The 19198-nt window shown below is 36.7% G+C and overlaps 2 protein-coding genes across 2 annotated transcripts in view; one reads left to right on the forward strand and one right to left on the reverse strand.

Annotated features, from left to right (window-relative positions):
• LOC134668152 (uncharacterized) overlaps nt 1-19198 on the forward strand; it is a 358722-nt gene that overhangs the window by 232305 nt on the left and 107219 nt on the right. The window lies entirely within an intron of this gene.
• LOC134668276 (uncharacterized) lies at nt 341-10833 on the reverse strand. The gene is made up of 7 exons (XM_063525757.1): nt 10734-10833; nt 6577-6766; nt 6045-6142; nt 4666-4719; nt 3445-3545; nt 3148-3314; nt 341-430 (listed from the first exon to the last, which is right to left on the reverse strand). The coding sequence occupies exons 1-7, from the start codon at nt 10798-10800 to the stop codon at nt 355-357; spliced, it is 753 nt and encodes a 250-aa protein (XP_063381827.1). The 5' UTR covers nt 10801-10833; the 3' UTR covers nt 341-354.

Raw genomic sequence — 19198 nt, forward strand, 5'->3', positions numbered from 1 at the left:
AAGGCAAAGCAGAGAGATTGTGGGCGGTGCAACTGCTACTACTACTAACAAAATTTATATCCATTGATTAAAATTAATAATCTGATAAAATCTCTTTAAAGTCGTGCTCGTGACGTAACCGTATCGCTCGTATCGTATCGTATGAATAAAAGGAATCACAAAACAGATTGATCCTTGAAAACTTTATTTGCCTTTTATGTAAATACAGCACATCCATCATAACTTGTGCGAATAAAATCATAATTTCATCTGAATAATTTGCTCACAAAAATCTTTCTCAACATGTTAGGGTATTTTTCTTCGGCTTTTGTTTTGACTTGATTTTATGTTAGTCTGGATTTTTAAACCTTATTTTTAAAGAAGAACGATTGGGTCTATGAATGCGAACTGCAGATCTGAATAATCTTCTTCTGGGTACAGCAACATCAGTCTGAAACAAAATTAGATTTTGGTTAAATAGTCTGTATTTTTTTTTATTTATTTCCTCATAAGGAGAAACGAACTATCTGTAATATGTTAAACCAAAACACTACACAAACACAACAAGCTTCTTGCCCCTTTTTACTTATAACAGCCTCTCTATTGCTGACTATTGTTAGATCTTATGCCATAGCAATAAAATTCTCGCATTGTCAGCTATCTGCATTGACGATAACAGTATCCATAGATAGATCTTAAAGCCATAGTAATAAGGACCACGTTGGATGGGCTACGATGGTAGTAGCTAACGAAGTGCAGGGAGTGAGAGGAAGGCAAACGTGCGCCAACCTGCAGTGTTTGCTTGCCGCCTCTAGGGGGTTCTGCCGTATTCGTTATGTAATGACGTATAGTGAACGAACACTACAAACTTAGTAGCACTTTTAGACTGCGTTTCCATCTGAAATGTGCTAGGATGCGTAGCGTAATAGCGATACAATATAATCACTTCATTTACCTGTCCTCGTTAAGCGTAGTTAAAGTGGACATTTCTATTGATTCTTAACATACATTCCTCGCTACGCATCTTCGCTCATCTCAGGTGGAAACGCAGTCTGAAGATCTGAAATGGATATTACATAGCAAAATCTGCAAAATAATGGGGGAGTAGGTAAAATCACAAACAAGTGGTGCCTAGATTTTGTTAATTCTTATACGCGCGGATTGGGATGAAAGAAAAATTGCTCTGATATTTTTTAAATAACTTAAGGTATATGCTGCCGAGTAATAATAATCTCGGTATTAGTTGTAAAAGAACATCTGAAATAAGTTTTATTGCGAAAATAGATGACAAACGTACAAAATTAAAGGAAGGGACCTACATATTTTGTAGCAATTTTTTAAGCATTTATTAAGCCTACAGAAGGGAAATAAATATCCGATTCTAACAGCTAAGACTACGTATCTTAGACAAGTTACTGGTGCCTCTAATCCCTGTATACAAAAGAAGCCACAGAATACCTCAACTTAAGTCGTACATCAATCTGCGGGTCCTTGAGGTCAATAAGCTGGCATTAGTTAGAGCCTTAAGCCGAAGGGTCAGATATCCTCGTATAATACTTACATTTATCTCTTGTCACTTAGTCACTTTCACTTAGGTACTTTGTCAGAAGGCATATTTATCTTAGAGCACCCATTGAATATGTTTTAAAAGCGATTTAAAAGTCAAATCTACATTGAATGATTGATTAGGTATGTACCTTCACAATCTTAAGCCTAAAGGTTATCTGGAAGAGATCGCTTTTTGACCGCCTGCTGTTTACCCCTGCTTGTGTTGCTGTTTTCTTTCCTATTGTTTTCTTTTATTGAGGTGTGAAATAAATACTATTTACAGTACATATGGCCCTATTTTCCCGCACTAGTGCGTAAAATAGCACTTTTCATGTGTATGTCAAAAGTTTAAAGGCCATATGTACTGTAAAACGTTGTACGATACACGTGCGAATAGGTAATTCGCAACTCGTGTCGATTTAAATCACACCCTTCGGTCGTGTTTTAATTTATCGCCACTCGTTTCGAATTTCCTCTTTTCCGCACTTGTATCGTAAATAACTATTGTATTGTATTGTATTGTAATCTTCAGGTGGGTATATTTACTCGTTAGCTATAGGTACCCAGGTGATTGCCACCTTTGATTTCATTCGCTTAGTTATTTATTGTCGGAGCCGAAGATTTGGTTTGGCTCTAGTTTCGGCCTACATCGAACCTTCGGCCACAGGACGGATAGTAAAGCCGGGTACTCACTAGCGAGCTGTAACCGAACATGCGTGATACAGTAACGAGGTTCTAGTGTGTACGCGTGTTACAGTTTAGGCTCGCGACGTCGCCGGAACGCTTTCACCGAACGTACTCATTTTGCGAGCTGTAACTGTAACCGAACAGATACAGTAACGAGGTTCTAGTGTGTACGCATGTTACAGTTTCAGCTCGCGACATCGCCGGAACGCTTTCACCGAGCGTACTCATTTTGCGAGCTGTAACTGTAACCAAACAGATACAGTAACGAGATTCTAGTGTGTACGAGAAGGCCACTGACAAACTGGATCTCTCCGCAGTTTTGGTTTGTAACTCCACGATGTCGGACGAGTATTTCTCGCTTGTGCAGAATACATACTAGATGCCTACTCGATGATCATAAACGGCCACGAAGATGTAGGATTCATAGAATGTATCGGGAAAGTAGTTCCATAGAATACTTAGTACTACATAGTACACTATTTTCCCTGTAGGCGATCAGCAAAATAAATTTATCCTCTGACCATTCACTCATGACGAAGAAATACTCGATATATAGCTGTTCGCAGCGGCTAGCACGAGCGCAGTGCAAGCGTCCTTTGGTTCGCGGCAAAAACCGACAACCGTCGGATCGCTGCGAGCCGCTCGTGTAGCGTTCGTTGCAGGCTCGCCAGCCACGTACACACTATGTTTTTTGGCAACAGTAACGGTTACAGTTACGTGCAACGTTACGGGTTCAGAAATGAGTACGTTGTAAACGTCGGCTCGCTGCGAGCCGCTCGCGTACCGCTCGCAGCAGGTTTGCGAACCACGTACACACTATGTTTTTTGGTTACAGCACATGCAACGGTTACAGTTACAGCTCGCTAATGAGTACCCGGCTTAAGGGACTATTTTACGCGCTTTAACATTATTTTAAAACTGAAAAATGCCCACCTTTTAAGAGGTATTCTTTGAAATGCGGTACGGAGTCTGCCGGTGAAGGGTACAGCGAAGTCCTTGGCGGCCTCGACGTGTTGCACGATGTCGTACGCCCAGTCAGAAGCCTGGTTCAATTCTGCAGCCTCGGGATCTAAAGAAGAACAAGTTAGTGACCATGGTCTCTGGTTGTGTGAAGAGTTTTCCCATTTGGGAGGATCTGATTTGTTTAGGCACACCAAAATTCCCAAGTATAAAAAACCATAAAATAATTTCTGTTACATTATTACCTAACCATTCCTCAGAGACATACACAGGGATGTCCACGAGAGCGTCCACTTGTTCCTGGTCTAACACGAGGTAAATGTCGCCTTTCTTCTTGAGCAGAGTGAAGGGGAACGTTACCGATATCGTCGCTGAAACACACGCATGATTACAGTAACACCTATATTCATAAAATTTTCCTCAATTGGCACAAGCCTCAATTGGTTAATTTATGTTTTATCCCTTTCTTTCAAATACAGAAGTCGAGATGACAGATTAAGACAAATGATTAATAGCTAATTGTGGCATATAGCGCGTTTATGAATAACGCCATTAGATATCAATCGTAATAATATTTATTTCATAAATCGTTGCATTTTACAAACTGAAATAAATGTCATATACGTAGAAACAGTGACCAAACCTCCAGTGCCCAGGGCTGGAATAGAACCAGCGTCTCTCTGGTCCCGTATTATTATTATCAAAAAGTAATTTAAGTAATTTGTTTCTGGTACGTTTAATATTTTCCTTAAAAACGGAGAAAAGATTCGGCTATAGTAAAAATATTTCTGTTCTTAAATATTTTAGCGCATATACCTAGGTACTGAGTATCTAGTACCTAGGTACTCAATATTAAAAGGGCATCCTCAAAGATTATGTAGCCTTGAACAAGCCGTCGATGGGCCGGGCTGGGGTCCACTCAGCCGAGCAGAGTCCCCTGACATTTAACCGTATTAAGTCCTACATTAAACACTATTAGATAGGTACCGGTAGATTAGGTTGAATGATTTACTTTTAGCATTTCGTCTTAATATTTTCATTGAAACTATTATTTTACCTTGAAACGTATTCAGAAATGGCAGTGGCAAGCAGTGGTGGCCGAGTGGATATGACGTCTGACTTTCAATCCGGAGGTCGCGGGTTCAAATCCTGGCTCGTACCAATGAGTTTTTCGGAACTTATGTACGAAATATCATTTGATATTTACCACTAGCTTTTCGGTGAAGGAAAACATCGTGAGGAAACCTGCATACATCTGCGAAGAAATTCAAAGGTGTATGTGAAGTCCCCAATCCGCATTGGGCTAGCGTGGGGACTATAGCCCAAGCCCTCTCGCGCATGAGAGGAGGCCTGTGCTCAGCAGTGGGACGTATATAGCCTGAAATGATGATGATGAAAATGTATTCAGAAATCGATATAATCATATCATGAAATGACTAATTCTAGGCCACGTCATGAAATGACTAATTCTAAGATCTGGGCTTGACTTACCATTACCATTAAACTCCATGAGAGTGTGTGAGTACTGATCATTGTTTGTAAATTCTGGAAAGAGAGAATACATAATGTTTTTTAATAAGTAGGTGTGCATTCGACAGAGACAAGTGGCGCGAAAGAGGGGAGGCCTTTGCCCAGCAGTGGGACACACTAATAGACTAGAGAAAAAAAACCGGGCAAGTGCGAGTCGGACTCGCGCACGAAGGGTTCCGTACCATAATGCAAAAAAGGCAAAAAAAAACGGTCACCCATCCAAGTACTGTACTGACCCCGCCCGACGTTGCTTAACTTCGGTCAAAAATCACGTTTGTTGTATGGGAGCCCCACTTAAATCTTTATTTTATTCTGTTTTTAGTATTTGTTGTTATAGCGGCAACAGAAATACATCATCTGTGAAAATTTCAACTGTCTAGCTATCACGGTTCGTGAGATACAGCCTGGTGACAGACGGACGGACGGACGGACGGACAGTAGAGTCTTAGTAATAGGGTCCCGTTTTACCCTTTGGGTACGGACGGAACCCTAAAAATAGGTACTATCAATATCATAGTACTAATATTCATGTGGGGTAGGAATGCATTCCTTAGCTTTCATGATTTTATTTTTATTTGTGTTTTGACAGTCACAATAAGCACGAATGTTTATTAAGTGAATGAATATATGTGTGAAGTGAATATATACTTACTATGAATAATAATATACATCTAATAATAATCTCTATCTGTTTATATTGAAATTAGACCTGTATTCGATCATTCGAACGACATTACTGTAATTGAATAACTAAAGTAGAGTAACTATAAAACATTTCAGAACTCTGAACAAAACAATCTACATCAAAGAAAGCTTGAAAAAAAATTTTTAAGTTGAAGTTTCATTCATAAATAAACGTCCAACTCTCGCTCGACGTTGTAAAACGAGTTTATGGCAACATTTAACATCATTTTTACGAATAACGAGCGACCCGGGGTTGAGAAGCGTCGTCACTTGTTGCTAAATGACAACTTTTAGACTGGCTACGTTAGAGGGAGATTTGGGACCGTGTCATGCGATTTAAGATTCATAATATCATGGTAAAGTTGTTCCATAGAGGGCAATGCGATATGTATGAGCATTGTCACATGTGACGCTTAACTTCAAACTCGTGTAAATCCTTTCGACCGTCTCAGCAAATATCTACCTTTTCTTAATACCAAAATCGCATAATCTGGCAGATTGATTTCCCCGAGTTTGAAGATAAGCGCCTCACATTAAGTGGGTAATAATTAGTTATTAGCGTTTACTTACCTATACAGATTTAGCGTTTTTGGAAGACAGTTGGGATATTAAAATACCCACAATTTACTTATAAATTAAGACATATAGGGACTAACCTAGCGCGGGCTTCGAGCAGTTCGTGACGTTCTTCACTTGTTTCATATACACGGGCAGTTCCAAAGCCAGGGTCAGCTCCTTGCTGCTGCCGTCCATTCTGGAATCATTTCAAGACAATCTGTTATAAAATTTATAAACAAGGATTCACCATATTATCAAGATATTTTGCCGAATTAAAACAAGGTTGCAACAATTAATCAAGATTTTTTCTAAAATACTTTTAGAAAATGCTTCTAAGTAGTTTAAAGGTCAGGAGAATTTAGATTCTTGCAAACCTAGGACCTGGCTCTTTTCCTCACTCAATGAATTCAAGGTAATGCTGCCAGTGTCTTTTGTATCATGCCGCGAGGGCCGGTTTATTGTTATATTTTAAGATTAATCATTTATTTGTTGTAGTATAGGTATATTTTCTTTTATTATATATTAATCTTATAAGATTATTTCAAGGGCTTAATCCAGAAGAAACTAAAACACCTCTTTACCCTCTTATTACTAGCAAAAACTAGTTTCCATAGCTGCTTGCTTACTTACCCAATCCCAATAAGTTCGCTCTCAGTCCATCCTTCAATCCTGACGCAGTCCGACCCGTATTGTACGGAGAAGGGCTCAAAATTGTCGATGGCCAGTTTCACATTGCCCAAAATGACGTTGTCTCTGAGCGCCGTGTATTGGCGTTTGAAGCATGTGAAGTCGGTGGTGTGGCAGGCGATGAGGTAACGGTCTGTAAAAAAAACATAAAGTAAACGTACTAGCCAATAGATGACACCTTGCTGTCACCTCTATTGACAATGACTTAAGTTTCAAGATGGTAGGTACTATGATCGCGTCGAGCACCAGTACGTTTACCTTATTAGGTACTCACACTTTTAGCCCCGCCCTGTTCGGTCCTCAGTTACTGTTTCGCAGCTTAGAGCCCGCTTCCGGATAGGATCCGTTAGGTCGACATTTTGTTCGACACTTAATTAGGCATTATTTTTTGCGAGACTTAACGTTTCACCCGGCCCAGTGGAGTCAAAATGTTGAGTTTTATGTATTGTATAATTTTTTTTTATACTACAGCAACAAACTAATGAAATTATATATAATAGTGGACTCAAAAAAGAAATAAGATAATAAAGGAAAATCATGATAAGTTAATGACAAGCGACAGACAGACAATACGAACTGATCCGACTGATGAAGTGACTAAAAAATGTTTAACCGTAATAATTTAACTTGACAGGAAACTCAAAAACTGTATTGTGGTCTTGCATGTATGACAAGAAACAAAGTTGTCATAATTGGCTGCTTCACAACTTGTCCCTGTGTAAACTTATGGCGACGGCACAATTAGTACTCGCGGGTACAATTTATTGTCCTTTTCTAAACCCTATTGCAATGATATAAGGACTACCAAAGAGCAGTTAAATTGATGTTTGCACAAAAGAGCCACACTGGCAATGCTCGCGGTAATTTCATTGTAAAGTTGTCTGCGGAAAACAAACAAAAATTTGAAAAATGGAGTGCGAAGGCGCGAAACGAATGTTGGGAATAGAGATGGGTAGTGAGTAAATACTCACGGATAAATACCGAGTAAATACTCAGTATTTACTCAATTTACCCGTATTTACTCGTTTATACCCAAATTGGTGGGTATAAACTATTTAGAGTGCTGAAAGGGGCATAAAAATTTGAAATATAGGTATATTTTGTAAGCCGCTACTGGATTACGTACTCAAAATTGTAAGAAATGTATTTTTAAGAGGGGCACTCCATACATGTAACTAATTGTCACAAAAAAAAATCTCAGAAACCACCAACATTTTGCACATCATTAAATGGGTCTTTAAAAATAACTGGAATGTTTCTAAGAACATTTTTGGATAAATTGAATATTTTTGGAAAAAAACCCTTTCGAAAGGCCAAAATAATGTTTCCCTCTCTATAACTTTAGAACCAAAGTTCAGAAAAAATATGAAAACATATCGGGAGATTAGCCGCATAATAGAGTACAAAAAGCAATATTTTGAACATCATCGGTTGAGCCATTTTTGAGTTTTCTTTAAAAAACCCTTAATAAAAGGTCGTAAGTGCCGCGTAAACACGCACTTTTGCGCGACATGCACTTATCTAGAACATCGGTAGAATTTAAGTACTCATATTTTTAAAGTAAATACCTTCTTATTTAAAACATAATTGTTAACAAAATTTTCCTCTCACTAATAATTACCTTTTTTTCCTAAATTAAGCGTCCTCTATGCTTTTTATTTTATAGATATTGTTAATACACGTTAGCACTCTTCAACAAAAGACAATTTTGTTCTTTAATCTCACTTTTTGAATATTTTATAAGCAATCGTTTTTACCCACCTAAATGAGTAAATACGGGTATTTATCGGGTGCTTTGAGTAAATACCGAGTAAATACTCAGTATTTACTCACCCCTACCCATCTCTAGTTGGGAAGTACCGGATTATAAATAAATAAATAAATAATAAATAAATAAATATTACAGGACATTTTTACACAAATTGACTGAGTCCCACGGTAAGCTCAAGAAAGCTTGTGTTGTGAGTACGCAGACAACGATATATATAATATATAAATACGTAAATACATAGAAAACAACCATGACTCAGGAACAAATATCTGTATCATCATACAAATAAATGCCCTTACCAGGATTCGAACCCGGGACCATCGGCTTCATAGGCAGGGTCACTAGTGTCACTACCCACTAGGCCAGAACGGTTGTCGAATTAATGACAATTATAATAAAAATACAGTGAATCGGAAGAAACGATGGAGGGATGCATATTTTCGGAAGTAATAAAAGGAAAACAATTTGAAATATTGCTAACCAGTCGGCGTATTATGGATGGCTTTATCCATCTTTATCCACGTGATAAAATAACTGTCACTTTTTAACACCGTGGGATAGAAAGAGACTGACACCGTTTTATCACGCTGTCACGCAGACAAATACGACCATCATATCCGTACAGATTAAGGAAAAGTAATCCTTAAACTTGGCTGCAATACAAAGACAAAACGGCAATGTCATTGAGTCACGAACAAATGCGGACGAAACCCAAACATAATGTTTGTCTAGAAGTTGTCACTTTGCAGCAATATGACCATTTTCTTGTTTTTCCTCTATTTATATATAAGTACGTGTAATTTTTGTTGTATTCCTCGTGTATTGTTTTAAAATACGTAAAAAAAAGTGACCGCCGTAGTAGTAGTAATGTTTGTTCTAAAATGTCACGTACATATTAGGTATTATCAACATAATTAGTACACTCTACCGAATATAAGCTTTATTAATACTGATTACCTTAGAAGCCTTTTATGTTTCTTATCTTTTTATCTAAAGGTTTTAAATATCACAAGAAAGATGACTTTCTTAAAGACAATATATGTTTCTGCACATGACTTTAATTATATCCTAGTAATAAATAATCGCGTGTAACACAAATTTTGCCAACATACAACGTCTCACTAATTATTTAAGTCGTTACGAAACTCATTAATGGCTTCATTAATTATCTGTTATTCATCGCAGGCTTTTCCATAATTAATTAATACTAATATATATATATAATATATATATATATATATATATATATATATATATATATATATATATATATATTATATTAATTGTTTGCGGAATTTTCGTCGTCCCTCCTAGTATGTTTTTTTCAGAGTAATATTTTTACAGCTTTTGTTTTTTTTGGGTACGCACATAAAGAAAGAGACATGTCCGCAAAAATAAAGATAATTCAGTAATCATTAGTCATTTTCCTTTTATAATAATATAGGTAGCTAAGTACCTGAATATTAGTGTATATTGATTAACAAGAACGGGTAAGTGTATCAATTATACTTGCTGTCCAAAAATATATTATCGTATATGTGTGTCCAATCGGAAAGTAAAAATATAGACGTCAAATTAACTCAAGGTCACGTAAAACATTAAATTTACGAATAAACTAGGCCAACTAGGGAAATAAATTAGCATTATAATTGTAATTCGTTTCTGAAGTAGGTAATGTAACTTTTTCATAAAATTGTGCTGGGGCTACTTGAAACCTACACGCGCTGTCTCAAAGGTCTCTTAAAAAAAAAAGTTTGCCATATTTCTTAAACAGTCTTCCACAAAATATCAGGCTCGAGCCCAATAAAACTAGATTTAAAACAGCAGTAAAGCAGCACCTATTGAAAATGCTTGGGTGACAATTGCATGCCTGTGCCTGCAAATGTCACCCAAGTAAAGTAAGGTATATCTGATTATATTAGTTAAGTGTATGATGTTAGTTTTTATAATATTTTACATTGTTTACGTATGTAAGTAATTATATCAGAGACTCGCACCTGCAGACAAACTGTGTAAACAGTTTTGCAGGGAACTGAATTAGATCGTAAGGTTATTTCTTGTATTAATAATAGTAATAAATAAAAATAAAGCCCTTAAGAAGCCACTTTAAACCTATATAGAAACGGGCCTGTGATCGATCCCTGGGGGACTCCATGAATATTGCATGCTCCGGCCTTGCCAAACACTCCGATAACGCATTTACTTCCAAACTGCCAACAAACTAAACGCAACTGTCACTGTTGCACTAATATGAAAGAGTGATAGAGAGACACAAAGCGGTTCGTTGTCACCTTGGCTAGGCCGCCTGATCTGCTACTTTTAAACTTACCCATTTTATCCACGAACTCCCTCCCCTGGCATGCCCAGGCGCACATGAACAGCACTAATACACGCATCTTGTCAGTTCACGAAAACGTTTAACACTAAAATGTCTACAGGTGTTAAATGTGACCAGTCAGGGTCTTCTTTGCTGAGAGACGACTGCGATAACTCTGAATTGAGAAAATAAACTTATTCTGTTTTATAAACTAGCTTTGCCCGTGGCTCCGCCCGCGTGGTATTCATACATACATAATTATAATCACGCCTATTTCCCGGAGGGGTAGGAAGAGACTACGGATTTCCACTTGCTACGATCCTGACATACCTCTTTCGCTTCCTAGTTCCTTCACTTTCATCATCGTCATGCTTGTCGGTTTAGGGTGCTCTTGATAGGTCAATAGCCTAGCATAGGCCTTTCTTCAGCATTTCCCCGATCTGGGGGCCGATTTTTGAAATTCGACCATTCGATTTCGTGTATTTCGTTAATTAATATCTCCACTACCAGGCATTTAAATTCTACGAATAGAATTGAAATCGAGTGTTCAATACCACTAGATTCCAAATTTTAATCGCTCGTATCTCAAAATTAGCATTTCGCCGTTTTCCATCGATTTTCGAGTGACGAAATCGAACGATCGAAATTCAAAAATCGGCCCCCTGATCAGAGAATGCCCAGGTCTACCCCTTCCAACTCCCGTGGTATTCAGTGTGTGCTATTTATCTTTCCTCAATTCGGAAGATGGATTATCAATAATAAACCAGGCGTTTCGGAACTGTATCGTATCCATAATTAGACAACTAGATTCTTATCCTCATTCCTATACTGGTAGAAACCCGATGTTGCCAACACGAAAAGTAGTGCCACTTCCTCATCAGCCTTAAGAAATTTCCACCTACAATTTTTATACATACGTCGTCAATAAGTTCGCACCATGAGACTTTTATCGTAATTAAGTAGATACATGACCTCGTTAAAGAAAGTAAGTTTTATTTGGGGACAATTTTTATTTACAAGGGAACGCTTTACACTGTAGATAAAGTACCTCATTACAAATGAAATATTGGTCCAGACATTTTCGAACCACAATTTCCACAAAATAGCCGATGAAAACTTCTCACAAAATGTAGTTAAAACTTTTCGTTGTTATTTTATTTCTATAGCCTGAAAACAATTACAATTTGTTCAGGTGGAGTCTGCAATGTATTAATATTTTTGAAAACAAACCATTAACTGTAGCAAATCAGATTTTGATACACTGTGTTTAGAGTTTATTTTCATTTGTGTTAAATGTTAGACCTTGTGGTATTGTCAATGAGTGTACAATTGTACATGGTGGATGCTTATGTTAATTAATTTTGTTTTGTAGTTTTCAGTTCGGTTTTAGAGTTAATTATTTTACTACATATTTGGTTTATTTTATAATTCGTAGCATGATGATTGCTATTGTAGATACATATACAGGGTGATTCATGAGACGTGAGCAGGACTAATCCTGCACACTCAGTAACAGATAATTGATCGATCACCGTCGTATTTAGGTGAAACAACTACACTTTTTCCTATTTTTTTACTTTTTGGTGAGGACAAATTTAATTCCCTACAATCATGGTCACCCTACAAGACCTAATTAATAAACATAAAACCTCTTTTACGAAGAAAAAAAAATGTCACACCTGAGTGAGATACGAGTTTTCAAAAGTAACCAGACCGTGATGACAGTGATGACATTCAATTTGACACAGAATATCCATAGTTTAGTAATCTAATGTTAGGGTGACCATCCATGTCGTAAATAAATTAATAACTTTTTTTTTCACCACGACTAGAAAATTAACGTTAACCTCACTAATACTGATAGGAAACAGTTGCAAATAATTTACGAAATGCGCAGTGTTAGTCCTGCTCACGTCTCCTGAATCACCCTGTATATTACATTAAAATTATTTTATATTAAAATACTTGCCTCCGTCCAAGATTTGATTAAGAGTATTAAAAAAAGTTTAAACAAAAATTCATCCTCTCCTTCATTTTAGTGGCACTCTACAAGATTTAAATAAGATAAACACGGTTTATAATTATCAACATCTTAAGATTTTGATTTTGTTTTGATACAACTGATCGTCATCACCAAGACGATGGTCAAGGCCGTGTCAAAACCATAACAAATTCTTAAATTAGAATATTCTGATTCTAATAATCTGTATAGTATTCTAACATAACTGTTTTATTTTTTCATTAAGTTTCTGTATCATTTTGTTGGCATTGTTTGAATTGTAATAACTCTATTGTTTCAGGTAAGTACAAAAGTAACGATTGGTGTAACGGCGAAAAAAGGTAACTAATTATGGCGCATGAAATTATAATACAAACCTTCGTATAAATTATATAAGCTGAAATAAGTATAACTTCTCCCTTATCTGTCCGCTAGTAAAACAAAAGTATCACCAAAACAAAAAAACTAATAACAAACAACATTAAAGTAGCGAAGTTTTTTCCACTTCGACCCCTGGGGTCAGAAATAAGATTACACGATTGGAAGTGGAATCTAATACAAAGCTCGACATAGTTATCCAAACTTCAACCTTATAGCAACTAGGTAAAGATTACCAATAGTCTTTAACTAGGGTTACCATGTTTAGATTTCCTATCTGAGGAAAGGGACATGGGACATCTATACTACGAACTCATTGAGTTAATAATTTTGAAGTTTGAGTTAAAATTCGAGCTCAATAAAAAAATAAGAATCTTACATTGCGAAATTTTGTTATAGAAAAATGCAAAATCACTAAGTAACTGATATATTACATTATTATCTTTAATGATAATGATCAAAATTCGTGACAATATTACGCCTAAAAATGGAATTTCCTTACAGACCATGACTAGATTCAATACCCGACAGGAGACATCCTTAAAAAATTGGAGTCACGCTATTACAAACGCACTTTCTGAAAGTAGATTGTATCACCAATTTGTCGCGCGATAAATTGATATATAAATCGTTGGGAAGATTGTTGGAGCACTTTTGTTGGTACGGTCGAGAGGGCCCCGCATACTTTGGAGTTCATAAGGGAGTTTATCAGTTATTTTTGTTGTATTTTTACTTTCTTGGAGCTGGTAGTTATGATCAAATTACTAAATAAAAACGGAAATATAGCAAGAGCTACAAGTATGGGACTGACCAGATATCAGAAAAATATATCAGAAAATACGAGTGAATATATCAGATATCAGATTTATGGTGTTCATAAATAGGCCCTTAATTAATAACAATCCTCTTATGTACGTAATTTAGAGAAAGGATAACCTACAAAACTGTCACTACATTACATTTATAGTTTTAACTTTTTGTCAAAAACTTAGTACAATTTAAATGCTAAATTTATAAGAATGGACCGTTTTTGCTAAACTAGGTACATCCAATTAATTCAATTTAATAATACTGAATTAATGCACATTGTATGCCACACCACAACATAAAGTTGTCAACTGTATACACACACATACCCACATTAATTACTATATACACACCCTCTAATAACGAAACGAGTGTGCACATGTGTATAATACAATCCTTGTAAAAACGAAATAATTCATGTTTAAACTTGAAATTTAAAATCCATAGTCATATTAAACCACCATCTTGTAAATTGTAATCAAACCAGGTACCCCGTTATGAAGCTTATGACGGGCTAACCACATTTACGAAGCAATTTCGAGGCCTTCCAACAACTAGCAGAGTTACCTCGACCTCCTCTTAGCCACAGATACCTCAACTACCAGATGGAGCATCAACTATCAACCCTTATATTCAATGTATTGCACCATTGATAACGCAGTTTCATATAAAACAACTGGCAGCATCCCCTCATGGGCTCTCAGACTAATTAACTATAGGTATGGGAGCACGTCCGCTTGTTTCAATTTTCAACTGCGTCTATGGCCTGGTATTAAAACCGGCCAAGTGCAAATTGGACTCGCGACCAAAAATATAAATATATAAATTCTTAAATATTTATTTTATTCTGGTTTTAGTATTTGTTGTTGTAGCAGCAACAGTAATAATACATCATCTGTAAAAATTTCAGCGGCCTAGCTATCACGGTTCATGAGATAAGCCTGGTGACAGACAGATGGACAGTGAAATCTTAGTAATACGGTCCCGTTTTTACCTTTTGGGTACGGAACCCTTATAATTTCATATAACAATTGCATTATATGGCTAAATATGGGTTATTGCTGTAAATAACTAAACTTTCAACACAATGAAATGTATGAACCGAACCACTGCTAGAAAACCTGGATACAAATCTGAATACTGCAGTTCACAAGTTAACAAGTAAAATTGCATATGTACTTCTGTCTCTACGTGAACGTTTCATAATACGGTGTCTGTGTGTGTAGTGTCACCGCCTGATCCTTAATAACAATCTCGGAGCCAATTTTCTTAAAAACCCGGCAAAAACTTCGCCCTTCCACCCGATAACATCGTCGATCAAAAAAGGCTTAATTCTCTTTTAAATCGTATAATCGTACGACCCTTCCATTTAGCAAGTTGTATTAACCTGTAATTGAACTTAAACCGTCAGTTTCAGATTCAAAGTTCATTTTCAATTGGCAACATGAATAATCTCGGGATATTAGAAATGAATGCAAAGGGTTTCTTGTTTTCATCTAAGTTATTTTTATAGAGTTGGCAATGATTTTTAGGGTTCCGTACCCAAAGGGTAAAACGGAACCCTATTACTAAGACTTCGCTGTCCGTCCGTCCGTCCGTCCGTCCGTCCGTCCGTCTATCACCAGGCTGTATCTCACGAACCGTTGAAATTTTCACAGATGATGTATTTCTGTTGCCGCTATAACAACAAATACTAAAAACAGAATAATCTAAAGATTTAAATGGGGCTCCCATACAATAAACGTGATGTTTGACCAAAGTTAAGCAACGTCGGGAGTGGTCAGTACTTGGATGGGTGACCGTTTTTTTTTTGTTTTTTTTTTTGCATTATGGTATGGAACCCTTCGTGCGCGAGTCCGACTCGCACTTGCCCGGTTTTTTATTTACAATTGACCTTTGGCCTTTTTCAGCTTTTTCTTTGTTTTTGTTCAGGGAGAATTTTACTGTTTTCTTATTTATGTAAATAATTATGCAAGGCAAGGTAAATTAACGATTTTTAGCGAAATATTTGGTGTGCTTGTTTGTTTTATATTAGGGTTCCGTACCCAAAGGGTAAAAACGGGACTCTATTTAGTAAAAGAGTCTTAGTCTCTACTGTCCGTCTTGTCTGTTACCAGGTTGTATCTCATGAACCGTGTTAGCTAGACAGTTGAAATTTTCAGAGATGATGTAATTCTGACTCGTAGAGTCAGTTAATTGTTGAGCCATTTAGGGTTCAGCTCAACTCTTCTGCCGACACATTTAATAAAAAACCGGGCAAGTGCGAGTCGGACTCGCGCACGAAGGGTTCCGTACCATAATGCAAAAAAAAAAAACAAAAAAAGGAAAAAAAAAACGGTCACCCATCCAAGTACTGACCACTCCCGACGTTGCTTAACTTTGGTCAAAAATCATGTTTGTTGTATGGAAGCCCCATTTAAATCTTTATTTTACTCTGTTTTTAGTATTTGTTGTTACCTATAGCGGCAACAGAAATACATCATCTGTGAAAATTTCAACTATCTAGCTATCACGGTTCGTGAGATACAGCCTGGTGACAGACGGACGGACGGACGGACAGCGAAGTCTTAGTAATAGGGTCCCGTTTTACCCTTTGGGTACGGAACCCTAAAAATAGAGAACTTTTCTAAGCTAACACTATGTAGACTTTGACAAAGTGTGGAAATACCGCTATATAATGTCATATTTTCATAAAAAATTGACGGTTATGATGTCACTTCCGCACTATGTCATAGCAAAGTCTGAGACAACTTGGTTTAAGTTAGTGTTTTAGTTAGGTCGTTTTATGTACTTATCTAAAAATAATCGTGCCAGAAAAAAACATGAAATAATAAAAGAGTTTTAATCTGAAATTCTGCTGGTTCATGAAACCTTATGCCCATCTCATTAGCTTAAAGGGCAGGGGTGTTATTCCAGACGCTTCAATAGCTTGGAGGAAGCCAAGGCTTAGGATATCTATTAAATAAAAAATAAAAAATAACCATACGTTAATCGAAAGGTTAAAACCATAGTATGCAAAAATTACTTTGCTGTGCAGTGCTGATAGTCTTCAAACTACTGGATTGTTTTTTACTAAACATAGCTAAGAACTATCGCAAGGACGAAACTCTTTGACATAAAAAAACCGCATCGAAATCGGTACATCCGTTTGAGAGCTACGAAGCCATGACAGACATTGTCGTTAAACGTTTAACACCCTTATTTTTGCGCCGGGGGTTAATAAACTATCACTACTGAGCATAAAGAGGCTACACACTGTGTGGTTTACTGTATCCTCATGTTATAAATTTTAATTGTTCAAACAAATTTTTGGCTTTCATGGAAGATGAGGCAGGAAATAGTAAGTATGAAAGCATTATTTTTATGAAAAAAAAAAGTATTTTTCCGCAAATGTCTGGGGAATTTTTCAGTCAGCACCTGAAGTAAATTAAGTGGACCAGTTGCTCAAAATTATGTACACATGGTCAATACACTGGTTAAACACAAAGTCCCCGAATCTCGTGCTAAAGGGAATGTTGCACGGCCAGTTTGAAGCGGGCTCGATGAAGCGCAACCCGACTATCAGAGCGCCCTTAAAAGTAACGGCGGCTCTTAATTATAGCTGGGCCAAGGTCACTGATATAGCTCCACACTGACTGCTCTTAAGACAACAGGAGATCGCTTCTCCATACAAACATAGCCCCCATTTTCCTCTCTGGATATTGACATTATAGAACATACTTTAGGCGACTTCATGATTAACCATTACATAGTAATCAAAATATCAAAAAGACAAACGAAGGGGCATATCGATGTTCAATGTTCAATAAATTATCGGCCTGATTCGAACTTTAAAATGTCACGGATATGACATATTAGCAGTATGTAGAAATGTTTTCCATAAAGTAAATTTGCAGGAAGGAAAATGGGGACTACGTCTGTATGGAGATGCAGTCGTCCACTATCCTTTTAAGAAATGAAATGAATTGAAATGAAATAGGTTACAACTTGTGCTGGTACAATGTACCTAGCTAGGAGCTTAGCGAATACCCTCCAGTACTTACACCCCCGGTTTGGCGTAATCCTCCCATCGAGTAAGTGGCTGTAAACACATAATCACTGCCCTTATTGTTTAAGTTTAGTGTTAACCTGTGACGAGACGATGTATATAAGTACTACTTATATATAGGTAGGTATACTGTAAACTTTGGAAAGTTTGGAGTAAATACCCTAATAATTGCTACGAGTAGGTACGTTCGGATAAGATACTGAAATAACACTGTTTAATTAGAAAAATACTGAACAAAAAATACCAGACAAAAATAAAAGTTGAAATTGTGACTTAGGCGGAAATGGCAGACTTATCAATTTAGTTACAAGATAGTTTATTTAATATTAATTTAATTTCTAAGTGCCTAGTATTTAATGCATTATTAGTGTTCAATCAAAAGCAGTAAGTACCCCCTATACGACCAGCAGTTGAAACATAGGTCAGGTATTATGCCAGTTTTAGTAGCAGTTTCTGAACTGAAGCATTAATTGAGTCAATTTAAATAATCTCAGTAGCCATGGTTGTTGTAGAATGGAAGTATTGATTACGGCTGCAAACTCTAAGGACGCGACTTCCACGTCTCCTAACTTCGCCGGGACAATTAAAACTACCCGGCGAAACGGTAAAAGTTGAATCGCTCTCGGATAATTGTTTTTGAAATATTCTTGGAAATCATATCAACTCTATCCTCGTGCCGCCCAATGTACATTAGGATGTACACTTAGTTTCGATGGAATGTCCTTAATTAAAAACAAAGTAGATAGCATTTCATTTGTCTCGAAAATTTATCGAACAAATGAAATTCAACCTAATTGAAAATACAATACGATTCTAACTTCCTTGGCTATAATTTTGTATGGTGGGCGGCACGAGGCTATAAGTACCTATAGGTACTGACTGACGTGAACTGAGTACCTACTCGTAATTAATTTTTCACCTCGGCAGTTCAAAAATGCGCACGCTATTCATTGAAAACACATAAGTAGCATTTTATCCACAAAGGGGCAAAGTAATTTCACTTCTACGATTTAGGATCCTTCACTAGCTTGGTTATCAATATTAGCACGGAGTAGAACGACTTTGCCCCATTATAAAACAAATAACAATTATAAATAAGCCAAAAAATACCTCTTTTTAAGGTGTTTCGCTTTCCATATAATAAACAATTTCGTTATATTAAGTAATCACACACTATTACTACATATCTAAACATGTGCGCATCTATCTACTCTCAAATGTTTATTTGCGCTTAATTGATGGTAA

The sequence above is a fragment of the Cydia fagiglandana genome, chromosome 10, assembly GCF_963556715.1.
Source record: "Cydia fagiglandana chromosome 10, ilCydFagi1.1, whole genome shotgun sequence".
Lineage (NCBI taxonomy): Eukaryota > Metazoa > Arthropoda > Insecta > Lepidoptera > Tortricidae > Cydia > Cydia fagiglandana.

Bases quoted from the DNA above. Each gene is read 5' to 3' on its own strand.
- LOC134668276 (XM_063525757.1), bottom strand. From the start codon at position 10,800: ATGCGTGTATTAGTGCTGTTCATGTGCGCCTGGGCATGCCAGGGGAGG. The intron at 6,767-10,733 runs GTAAGTTTAAAA...TTTTTTTTACAG, and splicing joins GGAGTTCGTGGATAAAATGG to ACCGTTACCTCATCGCCTGC. The intron at 3,546-4,665 runs GTAAGTCAAGCC...CGTGTGTTTCAG, and splicing joins CATGGAGTTTAATGGTAATG to CGACGATATCGGTAACGTTC.